At 48.9% G+C, this 24,951-nt stretch overlaps 1 protein-coding gene across 1 annotated transcript in view; it reads left to right on the plus strand.

Moving 5' to 3' along the window:
- DMC1 (DNA meiotic recombinase 1) overlaps positions 1-24,951 on the plus strand; it is a 703,667-nt gene that overhangs the window by 180,497 nt on the left and 498,219 nt on the right. Inside the window, exon 6 of the mRNA XM_085600074.1 lies at positions 806-847. Coding sequence (XP_085456200.1) covers positions 806-847 — 42 coding nt within the window. The remainder of the gene's footprint in view (positions 1-805; positions 848-24,951) is intronic.

Here is a 24,951-nt window from a genome sequence, read left to right on the forward strand (position 1 = left end):
AAGAAAAGCCAAGAAACATGTCTATCTAATATGGGGCCTAAAATACCCCTCGACTCTAAGGCCTTGTCTATACTGACTTCTAGCCCGCTTCTTGGTATGCCTTTAATACCTAGGCAGCCTTTCTTAGTGCCCTGGAACCTTGTGCTCCATTTCCGTTAATACCAAAACTGGACTGTCTTGTCCTGGTGATGTTGGGCTTTGTTCTCTCCTGTCCCCAAGTACAGGAAGCAAACTTCCTATCCTCTTGAACTAAATATTGATCTATCTGCTCCCTTGCCTTTATTGCTAGTACTTGAGAGATTTTTCCTAGTCGCCTGGAACTGTGTACTCCTTATTCCATCAAGAATGGACCAGCCTGTCCCATTGACCATGAGCTCTGTGATTCTTCTCGTTAATATTAACAAGACTGAAACATCCTGGCTCTTCTTACATGAGGTATCTTGTACTCCTGTATTTAGCGCCTTGACGTGAGAGCCCTGCCTTGCTGATCTAAAACTATGTGGTCTATTGTGATAAAGTTTGTACTGTCCTAAACACACATTACATTTGTGAACATCTGTGTATCTTACAGTCTCTAACTTTACTTAACCACTAGATCAGAGAAAAAAATAATAACTAACACAATAACAGTCTGTGTGATTTTAGCCTTGTCTTGAATACTCATCATTTTGACAAGGCATTATCTGTAACTAGTAACTTTGCCTGGAATAAGGCTAGGATGAACGACATTTTGTGTCACACTTTGCCTAAGGTGTTATTATGCTCTGTGTTCCAAGCACTAAACTACTGTTCTCTTCATTTCTAGAATTCCGAACTGGTAAAACCCAGCTGTCTCATACATTGTGCGGTATGTACGCATTCTTTTGTGACCAAAAGGGGGAATTTGTTGGGTGGTTTGTTTTCAGTCTTTGTAAATTACAGTTTGACTCTGCTGTGAGTCACAGCACAATGCCTAACTTCATTGGCAGTGCCCATTATTCCTCAAATTTAGTTACGATTGTGTACTCTTGCTTTATCTTCTCACGGGCCCTGCAAGCATAATGCTAAGTTGGGGAAATTAGGATGAGAAGAAAGTCTGATAGCAAGGATCCGACGAGAATTTAGAGCAAAGAATAAAGAGGGGCATCAATGACTCACAGAGGAAGGGTGGGCAATAACTCTGCTGGTGAACTAGATCACATTTAGTGAAAAGGACAGTTCTTAGAAGAACACATTCAAAAGTTTACTTTTACTGTCAAGTAGTAAAAAAGGAAACGCAGCATTACATAGGATATCATCTGGCAGCGTAAATGCATATCGCAACCACATCAAAGGTTCAAAGGCTTATAGTATGAGGCTAATGTAAGCCCATACCACTTCATTCATGAGCAGACCTTGAAAATACCCCACTTGGTCACAGTCGTGGCTGCTACCTGGAAACAGCAGTGGGGCAGGGGAATTAGGTAAAAAAAAATCACTTACCTCCCGCCGGCCACCACCGCCACCTCTCCTGCGTCCTATTCCTGGCTTCTTGGGAGAAACAGGAAGCACGCTCCCCGCAGCCAATCGCAGCGCTGCAATGCTGTAATTAGTCTGAGCACTGTGACACGGCGCTCAGCCAGAGGCTGGAGGAGTGGGTGTGTTCTCCACGTAGGCTTTAATGCAGCCTGCATGGAGAACAGGGAAAGTGTGCATGATTGTTTTGGGCGACCCGAGAGGCCGTCTAAGCAGTCATTGCGCACTTAGGAGTGGGGGAAAACCACTCCTCGGCTGCTCTGTCAGCTCCGCCCCCTCACGCAAGCTGCCGTAGCAGGAGGACGAAATAAAATGATAATAACATTACGTTATTGTCATTTTATTTTCTCCTTTTTCTGCTTCAATGCAGTGGGGCAAAGCTCCTCTGCCTTAGTGGAGGCGCAGCCACTGCTTGACCTCAGCCTTAGAGTGGAGATTAGATTGGATGAGGAAGCCTCACCCACTACCTGTAACATGTGTCATCATCGGTGACTTCATCCACCTAGGTGTCTAATCTCTATATCTCTTGACCAGTGTGTGACTACAGAGCATACCACCTCTTACCAGACAACAAAGCTCTAGGCCCCAAGTGTTAGCGGATCAGTGTTGTGAAGGTAGGATTCACGTTTGGACAACTCTGCACTTTACCCATGCCCTTTTAGTGTGAGGAATAGACCTGTTCCTGCTTGTTCCAGACTGATACAGTGGCACTGCCGATGCCCAAGTTTTCCCGCCTGGATTTTCCCACTCACCGTTTTTCCCACCAACAGAAGTGCTGCCCAGACCAGGACCTATTTAATGCAGGCTGCAGCGCTACAGCCAAAGGCAAGCATGTCTGCTCACATCCAAGACTGGACCACGCCCAGCACCATGACCGCTGGCCCTCCCTCCTCCCAAAGATGCACCATCACTGAGCTCTACACCCTCTAACCCAGACGCCGCAACAAACACTGCCACAGGGCCCACCCATGCTCCATGAGAGGACCTTTCACCTGCACCCACTGCCACTTCACCTGCCATAGCACACACACACACCAGTCCACCGAACAGCCCACCTGAACACATCAGAGACACCACCTGAACAAAAACACCATCTCGCATATGCCCTTCTTAACACACTCTCACCATGCAAGCATTCCACCGATTTATGGGACCTCATCGCCATAGTCACCCGACATCGTCTTTCACACCAGGATCTGGCTCAACCCCTCATATGCCCCAGACATTGCTTCCCAACGGATATAAAATCACTCACCAGGACCGCACCAACAAGCTGGGAGGAGGAACAACCATCATTCACAAAGAGACCATACAGTGCACCACCACCAAAGACAAAACTACCACCCCCATGAAACCTCTCAACTTCAAGCTCCACACGGATGACAAGACAACCATCAGAGACACTCCCCCATACCGACCCCCAGACTCATGCTCCAGCTTCTGCAACACCATCTATTGTTCCCCTAGCCTTACACTCCAAGGACTACATCTTCCTCGGTGACCTAAACTTCCACATCGACAATCCCAACGACAACAACACTGCACACCTCCTCGACAGTATGAGTAGTCTCGGATTGACCCAGATAGTCCACAACCTTACACACACTGCAGGACACATGCTTGGCCCCATTTTCACCTCCCATCAACTGTGTCAAATACAGCCATGTCACAGAACTCACATTGGCTAATCACTTCAGCATCTTTAGCCCCCACACCGCCACCCCCAAGACGACCAGCACCCCCATCGGATGTGGAACAAAATCTCGGAGACCAGCTGGATAGACACCCTCAACACCTCTATCTCCTCTACCTCCACCAACAGGGCATGAAGAACTTTAACACTTGGATCACCAATTGCCCCTACAGAATCGTCCCAATCAAGAGCAATATCCAGAGAAAATTCTCCATAAAGGCCAGCTGGTACACCCACAAACTCAGAACAGCAAAATAAGACAGCAAACACCTGGAGAGAAGATGGCGTGCCAGCAAGGACACCTCTGACAGGGCAGCCTTCAAGATCTCCCTCAATCTCTACCACCGCCTGCTGAGGCCAACACAGAAGACAATCGTAGCCGCATGCATTAAAACCAGCATCAACAACACCAAGGATTTTTCAACATTGTTAAGGAATTCTCTAAGCCGGCTGTAAGCGAAAACATCACACCCTCACAGGAGCTGTGCAACAAGATAAACAACCTCTTCCAGGACAAGATCTCAACCATATATAGAAACTTTGAACCCTAACCCACACCCGCGGACTTCCTTGACATACACCACCACTATAACTGACATGAACCACAGACTGACCACCTGCAACCTCCTCTCCACCCAGGTCACCACTCCACCAAGAATTGCATCCACTCGGTAGTTCCCACAGATCCATGGCCGCACCACATCTTCAACCTCAGAAACCAAAGGATCAGCCAGGAACTCACCACCTTGCTCACCACCTCTATCACCTCCACAACGTTTCCCAATGCCCGGAAACATGCCAAAGTCAAACCACTACTCAAAAAATCCTCCGCCGACCCCAGCGAACTCAAAACCTACCAGTTAATCTCCCTGCTCCCATTCCCAGCGAAGGTAGTGGAAAAGATCATCAACAGGCAACTTGTGATACACCTGGAGCAGAACCAGCTACTCAACCCCTCCCAATCCGGCTTCTGCGGCAATCACAGCACCAAAACCGTCCTGATCGCAGCCACCGGCGACATCCAAACCCTCCTCGACCGAGAATAAACAGAAGCTCTGATTCTCCTTGACATCTTGGCATCCTCCAGTATCCCACTACACGCTGATCGAAAGACTTCACCACATCGGTATCCAAAGAGACGCACTCAGATGGTCAATTCCTTCCTCACCGGAAGAACCCAAGGATCCACCTCCGAACCGAAGGAGATCACCTGTGGTCTCCTCAAGGGTTCATCCCTCAGCCCTATGCTCTTCAACGCCTATATGACCCCGTGGCCAACATTGTCAGATCCTACGGTCTCGACATAATTGCCTTTGTAGATGACACCCAACTCATACTCTCACTCACTGTCGATCCCACCATGACCAGAACCAATTTCCACAGATGCATGATAAGCGTAGTCGACTGAATGAAGAACAACTTCCTGCAGCTGAACTGAGACAAGACAAAAGTACTGATCTTTGTCAAAAACAGCAACACCTGGAGCGACTCCTGGTAGCTGTCAGACCTATGACCTGAACCCACTCCCTCCGACCACGTTAGAAACCTCAGAATCATCATTGACAACAAGGGCACCATGAAAGCACAGCTCAACGCCATCTCCTCCGCCTCCTTTCTCACTCAGCGCATGCTTCGTAAGACCTTCAAGTGGCTACCCCAACACACAAGATACACTGTGGCACAGACCCTCATTACCAGAATGGACTAGGGTAACGCCCTCTATGTAAGAATCTAAATCCAATGTTTGTAAAGCGTGACTTATCACCCCTAAGGGTATCCAGGCGGTGGGGGCCGTTGGGGAGATTAAGTGAACTATTGCCCAGAGTCACATAATGCTGAGCTGCCGCTGGCACCGGGGATCGAACCGCAAGCCCTGTGCTGTGCCACACCTCCTACAGACAATAAAGAATGCCGCAGCCAGACTCATTCTTGGCTTTCTCCTACGAACTCACATCACACCCCAGGCAACTCCACTGGCTCCCCGTACAGAAGAGATGCCAGTTAAAGCTTCTGACCCACGCACACAAGGCTCTACACAACCACGGACCCACCTACATTAGCCATTGCCTGATCTTCCACCAGCTGCCGAGAAGACTAGGCTCTGTCTCCCTTTCAGTTGCTCATACTCCCCACATCTTCCGAAGCAGAAATGGAGGATGCTCCTTCTCCCACATCGCAGCAAAGACCTGGAACAGCCTCCCCATGCAACTCTGAGCCATCACATCACTTCCGGGATTCTGAATGGCCCTCAGGACTTGGCTGTTCGAATAAGTCTCTGGGACCTGGAAGCGCCTGGATACACTATCAGGGGATTAGCCACGCTTTAGAAATCTTGATTGGTTGATTGATCGAGAGAGAATGATCCCCCTTTGGCCCTGACGAATGCCCCTGACCAGTACTGGCATGCATTTGGGCAGAAACATATTGGCTTAATATGGATTGGTGGGTGATTGTACCTACTCACCATCCCAATTTGTTGGTTTTAGTTGTACCTAAGGGTACCCATTAATAAAGGTATTACCCTGGATTTACCATACGTTATTTTTAGATTGTTTGGATCCTGTCTTGTCGAGTTCGTTTTTTATCCAGAACTCCCTCTTGTTGAGGTTGAGTGTGCCCTGGTTGTACGATGTTACCAGGGGGGAATAAGGTCGCCTATGATGAAACATGTCACAAGTAGTGGGTAAGGCTTCCTCATCCAATCTCTTGGCACTCTAGGTCTGAGGTAGATCCCCTTGTAACCCCAACTGGGCGTTTTTCAAGGTTACTCATAAATGAAGTGGGATGGGCTTCCATTAACCTTATACAATTAGCCAGCATACCTTTGATATTTCCTTGATCACTGTGGAGGTTGTGTGGTGGTGCACATCCATCTCTCCCTTTGTGTTATGTGGTAAATGCATATCGTGACAGGCCCATTTGAACTAACGTTGATCCCATTGCATTATTACAGTGCTCTAGACATGCAGTTCTTAACCTTTTGCCTTCTGTGGACCCTCACTGAATCATTACTGGAATCTAGAGACACCCACTGAGTCATTATTGGAAGCCGGTGAACCCCGACCTAAGCAATTTCTATGATTTGAACCTAAAAAAATACACAAAATTACAAAAACAAGTATACACCAAGCACTGCTCCAGACATTGATTAAGTTGTGGCTATTTGTTGAGTCAGAAAAGTCCTCGGCATGGTAAAAGATGTGTATCCCTGCCTTGAGTGCCCAACTGTACTGTTGTCTGGATCCCTAATGCTGATTTTTTTGTCATAGGCAAACACGGATTATGCGTGTGTGCCATGACATAGGCCTGTCTCACGGATTGTTGTCTTGATGGCCCGGGAGGGTTGCCCAAAGCACTACCCTTAAAGTGGTTAAAGCTATCGCTTTCACCAAGAGTTAAGTTGAACAAGTGGGGTGGTGGCAGCGTTTTGTGTATTGATCAGAAGTGAACAATACTTTTTTACCCTGTATCACTGGAGTGAGGCCTACAGACTCACTCACCCTTTAAAAAAAGTTCCACTGCTGTGTGCTTAGTTTACGCTTGGCCTGCATCCGTTTGATGTAGAATGCTGCGCAGCGTAGGAGTGGTGCACTGGATGTATGTATTCCTGGGAAGGGTACAGTACAAAGATAGAGCAGTGCTCTGCAGTACAAGCATGCTCTGCTATAGCCTTCAAGCCGCATATTCCTTACCTTAGAATGTTTACCAGGTGTCAGACTGGATCTGGACATTTTTAAGCAGTCCCCTTGCACGCTAGTAGGTAGGGTTGTTCGACTTCACTTGGTGTTGATGGCATTATCTGCACCGGAAGTGACGTGCGCAGTGCCTCTATAGGCACCATTCCAGTGCGCTGACCTCAGTACCTACTTTTTCACGCGATCAGCACAGATCCGGACAAGCTCCCTTCAGTCACTTTTGGACTGGAATTTTATCGCATTTTGTTGAAGTCTAGTGTGTCTTTCCTTGAATGCCTCCAAATAAACCCACCGGGTTCAAGCTTTGTAGAGCCTGTCGTCGACAGAAGTCGGTGATGGACCACCACTTGGTGTGACTGTGGTGCCTGGAGAGGGACCACGACTTTGCGTCGTGTGCAGAGTGCAAGATGATGAACCCCACGGTCATATGCTAGTGGGCCATAAGGATCTTGGCTGCTTGCTATGCGAATCCGCTCCATTCCAGGTCCTGTTCGCGTTGGAGTTCTCAGGACTGCTCTTGGAGTCGCACACATTGGTCTTCGTCATGCTTCCAATCTTCTTCAGTTATGTCCTACAAGAAGAAGTCCATGAAGTCAAAGCGCTCTTTTACTTCTCTGCATCGCTCCCATTCTTCACACGACGCAAGAGAACGACTCCACTAATCCGGGCCCCCTCTCAGGTTGTTCCTGTGCAGATGGTGTCGGAAACTGGGTCCGCGCCACGCTTGATGGAGAGACTCCCGCCCAACTCCGTGAGTTCTATGAGGCTGCCGAATGCCTCTGTAGTGCCTTCAGGCCCCATGGATTTGGGAATGTCTTCAATTGGGGCCTGTCGCCCCCTAAGGATCTGTTGGTGTATCCGGATTGGCCCCTACCGCAGCTTCACAAGCTCCTCCAGGGATAGTTTCAGTGGCGCCGTTCTTTGCGCTGCCGGCATCCATCAGCAATACCTAACTCCAGTGTCAACCAAGCCCACACGACCTGAATTACAAATGGAGTCCTATGTCCCTTAAGGGCTCTCTGAGGAACATAAATGAAGGAGATCTGAGGATCCCTATGGCTACTCTGACCCCTTAGCAGAGTCCATGGCTGATGAGAACTGGTACGAGGACCTGGCAGATGCCAGTGGTCTGGACACCTCACCAGAAACTGACCTCCTTTCTCTTTCCACAGTGGCTACAGAGGTAGGGTTTTTTGTTTTGCGATGGTGGTCTGGAGAAGGCAGCTGAGGTCACAGAGTCATTGCTCGTCACCATCACCCCACTCCTGGGGGCCCAGCCTTCCTCTCCCAGCACTTCACCCCTAAGAGCCTGGTGACCCAGGCCTCAACCTCTTGGCTAAATCCCTGGTGTTTTCAATACCACACCATACCATAGGAAATCCAAGAGGCTTGATACCTTTGGCAAGAGAACTTTCTCTTCTGCCAACCTGCCACTGTGGTCCCTGAACACTGCATGCTTATTGGGCTTTTTATTCCCATACTATGTGGGATGCGGTTGCGCAAGCGTTGCCTATGGTCCCGGATGAGACCTTGGCCATACATTCCCAAGCTATTGCTGAGCTGACTGGAGAGATGCAGTGAAGTTCACCGTTGGATGAGGGTTAGATACAACCGACTCACTGGGCGGAGCCATTGCTTCCACGGTGGTGCTCCAACATCACGCCTCATTGAGGAATACTGGCTTTTCGGGGGTGTCCAGGCATCCTATATGGATATAGGCGTTCCTTATGGGCATGATGTTCGATGCGTCTTGCCTCTTTGGCGTTAGGGCGGATTCGACCTTGGAAAGATTCAAGGACAGTAGGGCCACTGCTCAGTCGCTGGGGTTCACTGTGACCCCCTTAACAGCTGCATTCCTTCTTCCACCCCTCCTGTGGCTATGGTAGGGGCTACCAGCTGCATCCATTTCCCCCTAGCCACCAAATCCAGCAGACACAGCCCTTTTTGGCCTTGGCTGTGGCTCCCACAAGCCTCAAAGGAACCAAAGCCAGAGGTCCTCCCACTCTGCCCAGCAGTCTGTCAGTCAAAGCCTCTTTAATATGCCCTCGATCCAGCATGGCCACCTAGTTGGTTGCTGAATCCAGCACAATCTGCCCCAGTGGTGGGAGATCACTTCAGACAGATGGGTGCTTCTCTTGTAGGGGATCTCCTTGTATAGTCATAAGCACTTGAATAGTCCCGCCCACGTGCGGGGACCCCGGAGCCCTTCCTTAGATATATCTTCTTAAGTTGTCATCTTTCGCCTTTCTTCGGGTAGGCCTGCATAGACACTTAAGAGATAGAAAGACAATAATGCAGCCTTACTAACTAGGCTACACTGGCCATTACTTCATCTTGAAGTGAAAAAAGACAGCCAGCAACTTTAAATTTCGCAATTTATGGAGGTTAATACATATAGAAAACTTCCCTTCACAAAACTCTTTTTTTTCTTTTCTTTTCATGATAAGAGATGAAAGGGTAGGACAGAGAAGCCCCCATGGGCTGCCATTATATGTCTGAAAATTGACACGTGCCTTTAAGAGTCTCCAGAGATCACCAGTATCCCATGATGCAAAGCCAGTGGCAGTTCCTTCAGTTCTTTTTTTCCGGCTCCTGTTAGCAGGACCCTGGAGCATTGAGTTCTACCTATTTGGTGTTTTTCATCAAAATTCTCTTCCGAATTTACATTTTTACAGTTTCACTCGACATCTTTGGTCTTTCTTTTCCTCTTGCTGTCTTTTTCTGACAGAAATTCCACAGTTTTTGACAAGTATCCTGACTGTGGAAGAAAGAAGGACAAATCTGACTCTCACAGAGTGTGTATTCTTTGCCTGCCTGCTTCTCATGTTCCTGATGCCTGTCCCATATGTAAAACCTTTTTCAGGCGCACCCTGCGTGACAGGGAGAAGATTCGGCTTCAGGGTGTGGAAGACCGAAGAAAACAGCAGACAAAGTCCACAGGTGGGACTTCTGGGCGGGAAGAGGGTCAGTCCTCTACCAAAACCTGTCTTCAGCTGCTGGGGGTGCTCCCCAGACGAAGAAGGGCTGAAAAACGACTTCGGTCCCGGTCGACGTCGAAGACTACAACAACGTCGTGGGCAGGTATGGCGGTGATCTGTTCGCTGTTGACTCAGGCCTCTGAGTTGAAACGACATTGACGCTCCACGTTGAGGAGAAGATTGGTGAGAGAGGCTGAAGCAAGGGTGAGACCTTCTGGTTCACCTCAGAGGTCACCGTCGAAGACTTTGTTTCCTTGCTCAACGTCGACGCATCTGCGCGATCAACGTCGACGAGGCGCCGATCAACGTCGACGAGGCACCGACGGTCACCGTCGAGAAGACACCGACGATTGCCATCGAGGAGTCACCGATGGTCGGCGTCGAAGAGTCACCGGTTGTCGACGTCGAAGAGTGACTGGCGGTCTACGCCGAGACGACACCGCCGATCTCAGACTCGATCAACATTGAGCCTTTTGACGTCGAAAGAAAGTTCCAGGTCGACAAGACGTCGAAGATCGCCGTTGACAGGTAGATCGACGTCGAGAGAGAGATCTTGCAGTGATTCTATGGCTCCTTCCTCACTTCAGGCGGCTCGTAAAAGGAGGAGATTGGTTTATTCCTGGGATTCAGAATATTCACAAACATATTCCCCTACGAGGACACCACCTCAGTCTTCTCCTCGTCGACCAGAGGAACAGCCGCCTCCTCCTCCGCTGCCTCTTCCATCTCCGTCGCCTCCACCTCCTCCTCTTCCTCCACCACCACCTCCTCCTTTGCCTCCTCTTGGGCATGCTGCTCCTCGTCCCACGACGCCTACTGCACCTCGAAGACAGAGATCTAGGTCCTGTGCGAGAGATCGATCTCGCAGTCATCGACGTACCTCCACTCGCTCTCATCACCAACATCGTTATGAGAGATCTCGCTCCCGACACACCGGGGACACGTCCTCAACAAGTACTGGGAGATATTCGCTGACACTTTCGGATTCTTCTCCTCAATGGGTGTCTCCTATCGACGACATTACCACCTTTCAAGAGGTTTTAGTGCGAGGAGCCTCTAAACTGAATATTCCAATGTCCACCCCGGTGCCATCGACTTCCGCAATTTTCGAGACTCTCCAGCAAAGACAAGCCTCTCGTCCCTTGCTCCCTCTGGTGCCAGGTTACAGAAGAAATATTGTCCACCTGAGCAGGATCCCACATTCCTCCGGACGGACCCTGTAGGAGAATGGATTCTGATTGCATGGTTACCCCCACTTTTTGCCTGGTGTTTTGCTGGTTTTCGACTTAGTGTGACTGGGATCCTGCTAATCAGGACCCCACTCTATCTGCTAAATTGGTTGTTCATGTACTTTAGGTACACTCCAGATTGGATTTTGGGGTACCCTTATAAGTCCCTAGTATATGGTATACTATATACCCAGGGCATAGGTACCCCAGAGGCCTCGCAGGGGCTGCAGTATGTATTATGCCACCCCTGGGAGACCATTCAAAATGATACAACAGGTCTGCTACAGCAGCCTGTGTAAGGTGGTGCATGCACCCCTTACTTAGATATAGGTTCACTATATCTATCCATATCACTGCACATATAAACCTATCAGTCATCCCTATGGCAGGCCTTATCAATGGCAGGGTGCTGGGTGTTATGTGAGAGGGTGCAACTGGATGAGCAGAGCCCCTCTGCAGCCTTCGGAACCTCTGTTCCGGGGTTGTTTGTGATGCAGCCTTCCATATACTCTTAAGTGCATTATAAACTTGCGGTAAATGCTAACTTTAAAACGGCTGCATGGAAACATGTTGTGTTTGGTGTCAAACACCTTGGAATCATACCTCCACACCAGTAACTGGTGTGGGAGGTATGATTCCACCCTACTAGAGGGAGAAATATGACAGCACCGGTACACCCGGTACTAGCTTTACAAGCCCTGGCATCACAAAATGGATGCTACCAGCCACAGACACGAGTCTGCCCTCCTTCTGCTGAACGAAACTCCGGCAGGGGACACCTAGACAATAGATTTCCTGTCACAGGGAGGTGTGACCACCTCCCAGACAGGCTTTAGTGTATTGGGGCTGGTTGGGTGCACTGTGAGAGTGCATTGATGTCTGCACTGGGGGCACATTTGGTGTCCCTGTGCATAGTCCAGCTCAAACCGGTTGCAGGGGCTATCAGCCCCTGCTCTGGCGCGAAACTGGACGAAGGACATGGGTGGAGCCACACCCTCTGTTCTGACCCTCCCATAGGTGGGTTCCAAGAGTTTGTCCCACCCCTTCCTTGGGTATGAAGTAGGAACCCCTGGCTACAGGACTTTAGATTTACCTGGACGAAACTCTCCTACAGAAACCAAGTACTTCAACTATCTACACTACATTGGATGACCGAAGACTCTCCCTTGGAGTAAAGAAGTTACTCTCCTGCAATGCAGGCTCCAAAGACTCATCTGACCGGTTTGCATCTACGCAGCTCCTGAGGGACGCCAAAGATTTTGCAACACAGGAGGTGGGTTCCTAAGCTTCCTCGAGGCTGACCAGTGCTATCAGCAAACCTGACACCCGCAGCCCTCGTGGGGACCGTGCAACCCGAACCCCGGGCCACCGTGCACATTTGCAGCAGCATATGCTTTTTGGCGATCCCTGAGGCTGTGCTTTGGGCTACTTGTAGTCCAGACCCCGAGCAGTGATTCCACCGAAGCTTACTGGCCTACACTCCACGAGTGTTCTGTGGGCTGGTATTTAGTGATCCCTCTCGAGGTCCCTTCGTGATCCCTGGTCCGTTGACCTGTGGGTCCCTGAGAAGGGTACTTTATCTTTCAGTGGGTTTTCCTGGTTGCTCCAGACGTGCTCTGACTCTCCATTGCTTGGGGAGTCCACAGGACCTTGCTGGTCCACACCGAAGCATCTTTTCTCTTACCAAGTGGGTTGCAGTTGCTGTGAGAAGTTGGCCTGATATATGATGTCACTAATTCTAGTGTACACCTTGTATCAGTCCAAACAACCCTTATGGTGATTGGTTGTAAAGTCAACCTTATAGACCAGCTATTCTAGTGGTAGCATGGACAAGAGCAGTCTTAGGCTAAACTCTGTATGGCATGTGAAGCCAGCTGTTATACCATATGTAATCCCTTGAATACCAAATGAAAGGACACCACAACAGATATATATAAAAATAGAATGTATTTATTCTAGTCAAACCCTCAGCACTCTTTATGAGATTCGAGGTAAGTACAACACAGTCTTATTTAAGCATACATTAAGTCACACAGGTAAGTAATACAGTTAGGCCCTAGGGGCCACGCAAACGATATACTAAGTAAGTGGTATAAGAACCACTGTCACGAACACAGGAAAGGCCTAGGCCTAGGGAATCGCTGGGGCTACACCTATACTACCAAAGGTTAGGAAGTGGGAGGCCCACGGGATTCAGGTGCAGAGGGAAAACACTCACGCGTAATGCGTAAAAGTCTATAGAAATATTAGTTATTAGAAATTAACAGTTTTAGGACACTTCTGGAATAGCTAGGAGTTTGAGACTTGGAAACTAGACCCTAGGATAGTCAATACCCTTGTGAGCACCGGAGTACTCAAGTTACCTAGCCCACGGGCTGCGGGTGCATAGGTGTGAACTTGCGTCGGGTTTCGTCGTTGACTCCTATGGATGCCTGGAGGAACGTTGCTGACAGGCAGTCAGTGAAGAGTGTCCGGTGGATCCCAAGGAAGGAATCAAGAAGGAAGGATACCTGCAAGCAGAAGGGACAGAGTCTAGGTCACCAGCCAGGAGCCGGGAAGGAACCAGGCGATGTCGTGTAGATGCAGGTGAAGAGGTGAAGCTTGTCGTAGCAGCCACGGGTACCAGGAGACGTCGGACGACCAGGACCAGGAGGCGAGCTGTCCCACGAAGGCTCTTGCTGTCGGCGGCGTCGATGTCGAGTTAGGACCCAACAAGCCTTGGCAAGCGGAACCCACGCAGAATGGAGGACTTGCTTCTGGTGCAGACCAGGAAGGTCTGGGGTGCTTCTCTTCCACAGAGGAGCGGGTGCCAGTCTGGAGGAGCCGGACCAGCAAGGTGAAATCAAAGGTTCGTCGTCGCAGAGGTCACTAGCCAACGGGCCAGCAACCGGACAACACGTCGAGCAACTCAGGTGCAGAAGGGCCCCACGCAGAACACGTGAAGTGTGGGGAGCTGATCTTCTTTGCAGATGGTGCTCGGGATGGGGGCTTCTCAATTCCCCAAGCACAGCCTCGAGGAAGCCTCAGAAGTCGCGCTAGTCAGGTACTAGCCACTTTTCCCAAGTCGCCGGTCCCACGTCCCTCGTCGCCTCCACGGGTCTCAGCTTCGCTGTAGAGGTGGATCTGGTTCAGAGGTGTCTGGAAGTCTCGGCGCTGGTCAGTCTCTGCAGTCGTCCCTCGTAGGATCAGTCGCAAAGCAAGCAGCGGTCGCTGGATGGTGCCTGGTTGCCCAGGGTGGTCACTCCTTGGCCACAAGGGAGATTCTTCAGTCTTCTTCCTGAGGTCGAATGTCGAAGGTCCAGAGTTTCTGTTCAAGTTGCAGATTCAGGATAATCTAATTTCTGCAGGGCTCAGCTACCTACTGATATACTGGGCTAGTGGGCTGGGCTACCTGCAAGGTCCCTCCAATGGGTGGGACCAGGAAGGGGAGTGGTTACACCCCCTTTCCTTTGTCCAGTTTCGCGCCAGAGCTGGGGCTGGAGTGCCCCAGCGCCGGTTTGAACTGGACTATGCATGGGACACCTTGTGTGCCCCAGGCAGTGTCTAGTTTCTTTCATCCCTCCCTGCCTCAAAACACTAAGTCCTGTCTGGGGTGGTGCTCGCACCTCCCAAGGCAGGAAACCTATTGTCCAAGCCTCCCTCGCTGGAAGGACTCCCAGCAGCAGGAGGTCAGACTTGTGTCTGTGGCAGCAGCATCCATTTTGTGATGCTGGGGCTCTGGTTAACTTTAACCGGGTAAGTAGGTTTCAACATGTCTTTTCCCTCTAGAAGGGAGGAATAATGTCCTCATTGCCAGAAATGGTATGGGAGTATTATTCCAAAGTGTTAGACACCTTACACGACATGTTTTGATAAAGCCAAACCATAGTTACCATAACCGTTTAAGATTATAAGGTACTTTAAGAGTATATGGTAGGCTATATCATAGAACAGCTATAAGGACATGGTTCCGAAAGCTGCAGACAGGCTCAGCTCATGCTAGAGCACCATCTCACATGTTACCAAGCACTCTTCCTCCAGGATTGTTAAGGCCTGTCATAGGAGTGGCTAATAGGTACACATGTGTCTACATATAAGGTAGGTATAGGAATACTACACCTAAGCAAGGGGTGATTACACGACCTTGTCCCAGCTGAGAGATCAGCCAGTTGTGTCATAATGGAAGGCCAGCCAGGGGTGGCATAATACATGCTGCAGCCCCTGGTAGGCCTAGGGTACACCTATGCCCTGGGTACCTAAGGTACACTATACAGGGGCCAATAAGGTGATCCTTACCAATTGGGTTATGCACCTAAAGTACATAGTATGAATTTAGAGAGAGAACAGCTGGGCTGCGGGTCTGATTGGCAGGCCCACAGCCACATCTAAGTCGAAAACCAGTGAAGCAAAAGCAAAAAGTGGGGGTGAACATAGAAAGCAGACCCTACTCTCCTACAGTTGCCAAGGCTTGTTGGTCTCCATTCCGGACACTGACCTCCCCAGCACTCAACATCCTTCGTGGGACAGCTTGCCTGCGGACTTTTGTCATCGTGGACGTCTCCTGGTCCCCGTGGCTGCAGAGTCAAGCTGCACCTCATCGCACCTGAAACACCCGGCATCGGTGGGTATTCGTCTGTCGTGTCACTGGCAAGTGACCCGGACTCTGTCCCCTCTGCTTTCAGGTTCATCTCAGCTCCAATCCAGGCTTGGATTACACCGGACGCTTTTCCTCTTCACGGCAGCAGTACTTTGCAGCATCACGCCATTGAAAACGATGAAGATTCCCGACACCATTTGACACCTATGCACCCGGCTTCCCTGGGTTATGTAACACGAGTACTCTGGTGCTCACATGGGTGCTGGCCTTAGAACCTTCCAAGTTTGAAAGGGTTTGCTCCAAGTCCTTTCCTAAGTGTCCTTAAGCTTTAAAATTCCAATCGTGACTTTCCCATAGGATTGTACGGAGCTCGCGGCTGTGTTCTCACACTGCACATGTCCCCCGTGGGTCCCCTGTGTCACTACCGTGGGTGGTTCCTTGGGGTCCCAGCGATTCTACGTGCTCTAGGCACTGTGTCTAGTCAAGTCGTGGTTGTTACACCACTTTCTTAATATATGGTCTGGTTTCTGCCTGGGGCCCACTGTGTATTGTGCTATTTGCTGTCGTTCTAGTTCTAGTGTATTAATATTGTGTGCCTTGTTCTCTAATCTCATAAAGAGGTTAGTAGAGAGTGTTTAGTAAAACATACATATATTTTATATATATACATTGTGTGGTTCTCCTTTCATTTAGTCATTCAAGAGGTTATAATCTGGTAAACCAAGCTGCTTTGCATTCCTTTGAGACTTAGCCTGAAGGCTGCTCTCCATAGCTACCACTAGGATAGCTTTAATTAAAGGTTGTCTTTAATCAATAAGGGTCGTTTGGACTGGTGCAAGGTGCCCACTATAACTAGTGGACAGGATATACCAGGCGAACTTCTCACAGACCCCACCCCAGATTCTGTCATTATTGTGGTAGCTAAGAAACAGCATACTACGGTCCAACGTCCACAGTTCTACCTTATACCACAGTTCTACCTTATAAGGAGAGCCGTAAAATAGATTATTTGGGGAGGAAGGTATGCAACACAGCAGCTACCACAATGAAGGCAGCTAGTGCTGGAGAGGTATGACCGGTCCCGTTGGTTGTCTCTTCAGCAGTTCGTAGACCATCTGCCTTGGGACAAGAGGGAGAATTTTAACAAAATCCTGAATTAAGGACTTATGGTTTCTAACCAAGTGATTAGTGCAGCGGAGGATACATCACTTCTATCTGCACATGGATATTGCCACGGAGTAGCTCTCAGAAGGCATTCATGGCTTCGCCTTACTTCTCTCAAGCCTGAAGCTCAACAACGCATCATGTATCTGCCCTTTTCTGGAACTACACTGTTTGGTTCTAATGCGGTTGAGGAGATGACCCGCATGAAGGTGGAAATGGAGACCTTGAAAGCCGTAGGTCTTGAAAAACCTAAGGAACAGCGCATATCTTTCTGCCCTTTTTAACGTTGGTAGTCTTCTCAGAGGTTTCAGAGATATCAGGGCAAACAGACCAATCAACAACAATCGTACCAGCGGTCGTTCCAACCGTTCCAAAAACGACAACCTTGAGGAAGGTCAGGACAGCATCCTGCACAAGGGAATAAGGTGCCTGCTGGTTCTAAACCCGAAAGCCTTTCTTCCCCCTCTTCTGTTACCTACTCCGGTGGGGGGAAGCATTCAACATTTCCTGGCAGAGTGGCAAAAAAGGACAATCTGATTCTGAATATTGTTTGCAGTGGCTACTCGCTATGTTTTATCTGCCCTCCTCCATCGATCCCTCCAACACACTCACGATACCAACTGTTGCCAGTTGCAATTGGAGGCCGACACTCTCTTCCAAAAAAGGGCAATTGAGCTTGTTCCTTCTTTACAACGGGGAACAGGACTGTATTCAAGGTTCTTTCTGGTCTGAAAGAAAGACAAGAACGAGTTCAGACCCATTTTCGATTTAAGACACGCAAACAAATGGATTCGGAGAGAAAAATTCTGAATGTTAGCGTTGCGTCAAATCGACCCTCAAATTCATCGGTGGGATTGGTTATGCTCAATAGATCTGCAAGACGCATACTTCCACTTTCCCATAGTCAGGAAGCATCGTAATTTCCTGAGGTTCACACTAGGGAAAAACCACTATCAATACTGTGTACTTTCATTCGGCCTGAAATCAGCTCCTAGGACATTTTCAAAATGCATTGCAGTAGTTGCTGTCTATCTGAGGAAGCACAGGGTGTTTGTCCACCCTTACTTAGACGACTGGCTGATCAAAGCATCCACGTGTCAGGAGGCTCAACTACACTTCAATTGGACCTCCGATCGTCTTCACATCAATCAGACAGTCTGTCTCGACGCCTGTCCAGTGTCTTCAATATCTGGGAGCAACCATCGATACTCGCACGGCAAACGTGTATCCATTGGAGGAATGACGCTTATCGATCCTTCGGTAGGCTCAGGCTCTCATGACCATGTCTTTACCAACGGTGAGGAATGTCTCCTCTCTTCTGGGCTCCATGGCATCCTGCATCTTCCTCACTCCAAATACACGTCTCCACATGAGACCCTTGCAAGAAATGTCTGGAGGATCAATGGAACCAGAGACTCGGGTATTGGGAGGACAGAATTCAGCTGTCACAACATGACCTCCAGTCCATCAGATGGTGGTGTTCCCCCCGCAATCTCCTACGAGGGATTCCCTTCCACAAGGAGATACCGACACAAACCATAGTAACAGATGCCTCTCTGCTGGGTTGGGCTGCACATACAGACCACCTTCAAATTCAAGGCAAGTGGTCCACAAAGGAATCCACATACCACATCAATTTACTACAGCTACGAGCGGTTCATTTGGCTCTGAAAGCCTTTCAGCCTTCATTCCGCACCAGCTCCCTGCTTGTCCAGATGAACATTACAATGTTCTACCTCAACAAGCAGGGGGGTTCGAGATCCCGTCCGTTATCTCAGGAAGCCCAGACCATCAGGAAATGGCTCCTAGCCAGAAATCTGACCTTCACAGCAACTCACCTCCCAGATGTTCAAACTGCTCAGGCCGACGCTCTAAGCAGACTCCTTCAGGAAAACCACGAATGGGTCTTTAACGACGATTTGGTGCGAGATATCTTCAGAAGATGGGGTACGCCAGAGGTCGATTTGTTCGCCTCCGTAGAAAACAGCAAATGCCAAAACTTCGCCTCGAGTTTCTACCAACCGGGAACTCTGGGGAATGCCCTGTGGATAAACTGGTCAGGCAGATTTCTCTACGCCTTTCCTCAGATACCCCTGATCCCGGCAGTCCTCATCAAGCTCCCGCAGTCACGGGCCAAGAGGATCCTCATTGCTGTGGAGTGGCCGTATCAGTGGTGGTTCACGGACCTTCTCCACCGGTCTCTCCTGCCGCATCTCAGACTTCCATGCCAGGCAGAACTTCTCACGAAATTCGGAGGGCAGATGGTGCACCTCAATCTCTCGTCATTGAATTTGGCGGCATGGCTCCTGAGTTAGTGCAGTATGGACATTTGAATTTGCCTCACGACTGCATGGAAATACTTAAAGAAGCTAAAATGCCATCAACACGCACCTCTTATGCGTATAAATGGAAGAGATTCTGTATCTGGTGTTCATCGAAGAATGAAGATCCTACTTCCTGCCGGGAAGATGTTATCCTTACATACTTGCTACATTTAGCACAATCTGGCCTTCAATTTTCTTCTATTAAAGTGCACCTAGCATCTTTGACTGCTTACATGAAATGCCCTTCACAAACTTCCTTTTTTTAAATCACAGTCATTAGAGATTTTCTAGAAGGTCTGAAGAAAGTGTTTCCTCCCGGCAGACGTCCTTCTCCTCCTTGGGAGCTTAATGTAGTTCTTTCTCGACTGATGCAGGAGCCTTTTGAACCCATTCATAGGGCATCTCTCCAGCATCTGTCTTAGAAGACAGCTTTCCTTGTAGCTCTCACTTCTGCCCGCAGGGTTAGCGAACTCCAGGCACTTTGTTGCCAAGAACCATACACTGTCTTCCATTCCTCTAAGGAGGTTATGAGGACGCATCCAAAATTCCTCCCTAAAGTCATTTCGGATTTCCACGTGAATCAAACTATTTCTCTACCTACTTTTTTTCCCCTGGTGAGAGGTCGCTTCATTACAAAGATGTCAGGAGGGTTTTGAAGTTTTATTTTGACAAAACCAAGGTTATTAGAAGATCAGATCAGTTATTTGTAAACTGTGGCTCGTACAGGTCTAGCTACCTCCAAACAGTCCATCTCCCGATGGATTGTTTCATGTATTCTGCTTTTCTACCAGAAAGCCAACAAGACTCTTGTTAGTAAGCCTAGGGCTCACTCTACAAGAGGAAAAGCTGCTACTGCAGCTTTACTTTGGAATATACCCATTTCAGAGATCTGTAAGGCTGCTACCCAGAAGTCAGTCCATACATTCACAAAACACTACTGCCTGGACAGCATCTGTCTTCGTTTTTTATTGTGTTTTATTGTTAATTTCACTGATTTCCCTCCTCATCTGTGCCTGCCCCCTCGTGCTTCCCCCGTTCCCACCACTGCTGCCCCGGCCCCACCCCTCTAACTGCACCCGTTTTCCCGCCTCCCAGCTGAGCCTCCCTCCCCTCCCCTATATAATGCAGACCGCTGCGGGGGAGCACTCGTAAGACCTTGACTTCGGTCATAGGCCTGCACTTTCCCCACAGCTCCTGCTCTTCATAGCTGCCTGCGGAGCCCCCGGCCCTGGGTGTTCGAGGCTGCTGTCTCCGAGGTTTTGTGATCTTGGTCTAATTGTGTTTACTTTTTGGTTTTGCTAATCTGTGTTCCGCCAATCTTCAGCATCTGTCCTCGTTTTTTATTATGTTTTATTGTTCATTTCACTGATTTCCCTCCTCATCTGTGCCTGCCCCCTCGCGCTTCCCCCGTTCCCGCCACTGCTGCCCCGGCCACGCCCCTCTACCCGCTCCTGTTTTCCTGCCTCCCAGCTGAGCCTCCCTCTCTTCCCCTATATAATGCAGACCGCTGCGCGGTTGCGCAGCAGACGCGTGCAGCGAGCGCGCCGCTGATGTGCCTAAGGCAAGCCCGTCTGTGCCTGTCCGCGACCAGTGCCTGGAACCCTGCCTCTCCTAGGCTCCACCGCTACAACTCTACCACCCTCAATGCACTCAACCCTGGCAGACACACTGGCTGTGTAAGAACCGCTCCAAACACCACCCAGGGAGAGTTCTCGTGCAGGGCCTGCCACAGATCCTTCACCGTCAACGATGCCCCCACCACCACCGAAGGCCTGTCCGACGCACACACCACCAACACCCTGACCTGCGTACTCAACGTACGCTCCCTGCACCGACACGCCGTAGAAATCTGGGACCTGATCGACACCCTCTCGCCCGACGTCACCTTCTTCACGGATACCTGGACCAACGCCACCTCTGGTTCTGACATCGCTACCGCCATCCCCGACAGCTACAAGGTCCAGAGAAAACACCACCCCCACCGCCCAGGAGGATAACTCGCCATCGCACACAAGACCCCCTCTGACTTTCCACATCCAGCACGAGCAACCCCCTCTCCGACACAGAACACCTCCACTTCCAGATCCCAACCAACCCCAGGACCATGCTACGCGGAACCCTAATTTACATTTGCTCTTGCAACAGGAAGTATTGGCCCTTCTGCCCAAAGGAGCCATTGAAAGGGTGCCAGCATCAGAAATAGGCCATGGTTGCTCTTTCCGCCACTTTCTGGTGCCAATGAACGATAGAGGACTCCGTCCTATCCTAGAACTGCACCATCTCAATTTCTTCCTGACAAAGGAAAAATTCAAAAAGCTCACCCTGGCTCGTGTCTTATTTGCCTTCCACTCTGGGGACTGGATAGTAGCGCTGGACTTGCAAGACGCATATATCTACATTCCCGACTTGCATACCCTCTGGCGTTACTTGTGGTTCATGGTAGACCAGTAACATTATCAGTTCACTGTGCTTCCTTTTACCCTTACCAGCGCCCCTCGTGTGTTCACCAAGGTGATGGTGATGGTTGCAGCACATCCGCGGAGGTTAAGGTTATCAGTCTTCCCCTACCTTGATGACTGGATTTTGAAAACTGGCTGGCCACAGGCAGTCACTTCCCACCTCCAGATTACAGCGGACCTCCTGCATTCGCTGAGATTCATTATGAATGTGCTGAAGTCATATCTGGCTTCCTCTCAGTCACTCCCTTTCATCTGAGCCATTCTGCATATAGTACCATTTCGGGTTTAACCACTGGAACAGCAAGTCCGGGATTTTCAGGCTATAATACCGATGTTTCAGCCTCCATGCTGTATTTCGGTGAGACTTGCTCTGAGGCTGCTGAGCCTCATCATCTCCTGCAACCTAATGGTATAACATACCAGTTGGCATATGCAGGCTCTGTAGTAGGACTTGAAGACCCAATGGGAACAACATTACTAAAATCTCTCCAACCTGGTTCAGATCTCGGAGGGAACTGCAAGACACCTGCAGTGCTGTCTCACGGGCTGCGATTGTGTCAGCGGCAGACCTCTCTCTCTCCATCCAGAGCTCATAGTGATGACAGACATATCACTCCCAGGTTGGGACATCCATCTGGCGGAAATCAGGGTACTCCAGGGAAATCTCAACTCCACATCAACCTGTTGGAGCTGAGAGCAATCTGACTGGCATTGAAAGCTTTTCTCCCTTCCATTAAGAGAAAGCTAGTACAGGTGTTCATGGACAACACCATTGCCATTTGGTATTGCAACAAGCAGAGTGGGGTGTGGTCATAGACCCTATGTCAAAAGGCCCTGCGTCTCTGAATGTGACTGGAACATCAGAGCATATTTCTGATGGTTCAACACCAGACAGGCTCTCTGAACCCCAGAGTAGTTGAACTCAGCCAACGATGCCTTGCGGCTCACGAATGGCATCTCCATCCAGAGATTGTGCAAGGTTTCTTCCAAGATTGGGGAGACCCTTGGGTTAAATCTGTTCGCCACTGCTGAGAACACGTAATGTCAGCACTTGATGCACTGGAGATTCCAAGGCAGCTCTCATATTTCATCTCGAGTGGAGCTCAGGACTTCTATCAACTTTCCACTGATACCACTTCTGCCCAGAGTTTTCAAGAAAATCAAGAACAGCAGGGCCCAATTCATTCTTGTGGCTCTGGATTGGGCATAGAAAGAATGGCATCCCAAACTCCTAAGCATGAGCATCTGTCCTCCAATCAAGCTGCCTCTACGGGAGGATCTCCTGTCGCAATAGCAGGGCAGTGTCCTGCACCGGATGTATGATGTTACAACGCACACTTTTACAACGCATGCACTTACAACGCATTTTTTACAACGCATAATCCATTACAACGCATGACATTACAACGCATGACACTACAACGCATTTTTAAAAACTACCTTTACAACGCATTTCCATTACAACGCATAATACCTTTACAACGCATACCATTACAACGCATAATATTAAATTGCATTTAAGGTAAGTATTAGATAGTATAGGGGTAAAAGTTACTTTTCTAACTCCAGGGGGTGCAACAGTAGGGTAAGTGTTGGATAGTATAGGGGTAAAAATTACTATTCTAACTCCAGGGGGTGCAACAGTAGGGTAAGTGTTGGATAGTATAGGGGTAAAAATTACTATTCTAACTCCAGGGGGTGCAACAGTAGGGTAAGTGTTGGATAGTATAGGGGTAAAAATTACTATTCTAACTCCAGGGGGTGCAACAGTAGGGTAAGTGTTGGATAGTATAGGGGTAAAAATTACTATTCTAACTCCAGGGGGTGCAACAGTAGGGTAAGTGTTGGATAGTATAGGGGTAAAAATTACTATTCTAACTCCAGGGGGTGCAACAGTAGGGTAAGTGTTGGATAGAATAGGGGTAAAAATTACTATTCTAACTCCAGGGGGTGCAACAGTAGGGTAAGTGTTGGATAGTATAGGGGTAAAAATTACTATTCTAACTCCAGGGGGTGCAACAGTAGGGTAAGTGTTGGATAGTATAGGGGTAAAAATTACTATTCTAACTCCAGGGGGTGCAACAGTAGGGTAAGTGTTGGATAGTGTAGTGTAATATTATGCGTTGTAATGGTATGCGTTGTAATGGTAGTATGCGTTGTAATGGAATGCGTTGTAAAGGTAGTTTTAAAAAATGTGTTGTAGTGTCATGCGTTGTAATGTCATGCGTTGTAATGGATTATGCGTTGTAAAAAATGCGTTGTAAAGGTAGTGCGTTGTAAAAGTTGCGTTGTAAAGGTTGTTCCCCCCTGCACCCAAACCTGCACAATCTTCCCCTTCGTGCATGGAGATGAAATGAAGACAGATGAGGGTGTGTGATCTTCCTTCTGAAGTGTGTGATGTTATTCTGGCAGCCAGGTGTCCCTCCATTAAAACAACTTACGCCTGCCGATGGGACAAGTTTGTAATTTGGTGTGCATCTAAGTCTGTTCATCCTCTGTGTGCACCCTTGTCTGCAGTGCTCTTGTTTGCTTATGCATGCCTTGCCCGGCAAGGCTTCAGTTTGGGCACCGTTAAGGGATATCTTTCTGCCACTTCTGGCTTTTTGCGGTTGCCTGACCAACCTTCCCTGTTTAGGTCACCTGTTGTGACTTGATTCCTTTAAGGTTTACAGCATATGTTTCCTCCTATGTCCTTCATTATGCCCAGTGGGATTTCAATTTATTCTCACCTTCCTCATGTGTTCCCCTTTTGAGCTTAACTCTCAAAACAGTCTTCCTAGTGGTGATAACATCTGCCAGGAGCGAATTGAAGGCGCTTTTAGTTAACCCTCCATACACTTCAATCTTCTCAGACAAGCTGGTTCTTAGAACCTGAGCTTCCTTTTTGCCAAAGGTAGTCACACCTTTACACATTGAGCAGAACATCACCCTGCCTATCCTTTTCCCACTCCTCATCCTACTAAAGAAAAGATACTCTACCGTTTGGATCCAAAAAGAGCCTTATCGTTCTACATTGATTTTACCGAAGAATTCTGGATGGACAATCAACTTTTTGTTAGATTTGCTGCGGCAAAGAAAGGGAAGGCAATTCAGAAGAGAACCATCTCTCGATGGGTCATTTTAGGAAGCTGGATTTTTGAGTAGTGTACCAATGTAGGGGTACACCACGCAAAAATGCTAGACGACCCTCATTGGTTTACAGGGGCTTACTTTAATAATCCCAAGTGCTCTATTTGTGCTTGTGTGATCAAGAAGCTTAGACTTATGAGAGGGGAGTGTTAAGCATTTATTGCAAACAGAGCGGGAATAAATGAAACGCACACTAAAGAAGAAATTCAC

This window comes from Triturus cristatus, chromosome 4_2 (genome assembly GCF_964204655.1).
Source record: "Triturus cristatus chromosome 4_2, aTriCri1.1, whole genome shotgun sequence".
NCBI classification, from domain to species: Eukaryota; Metazoa; Chordata; class Amphibia; order Caudata; family Salamandridae; genus Triturus; species Triturus cristatus.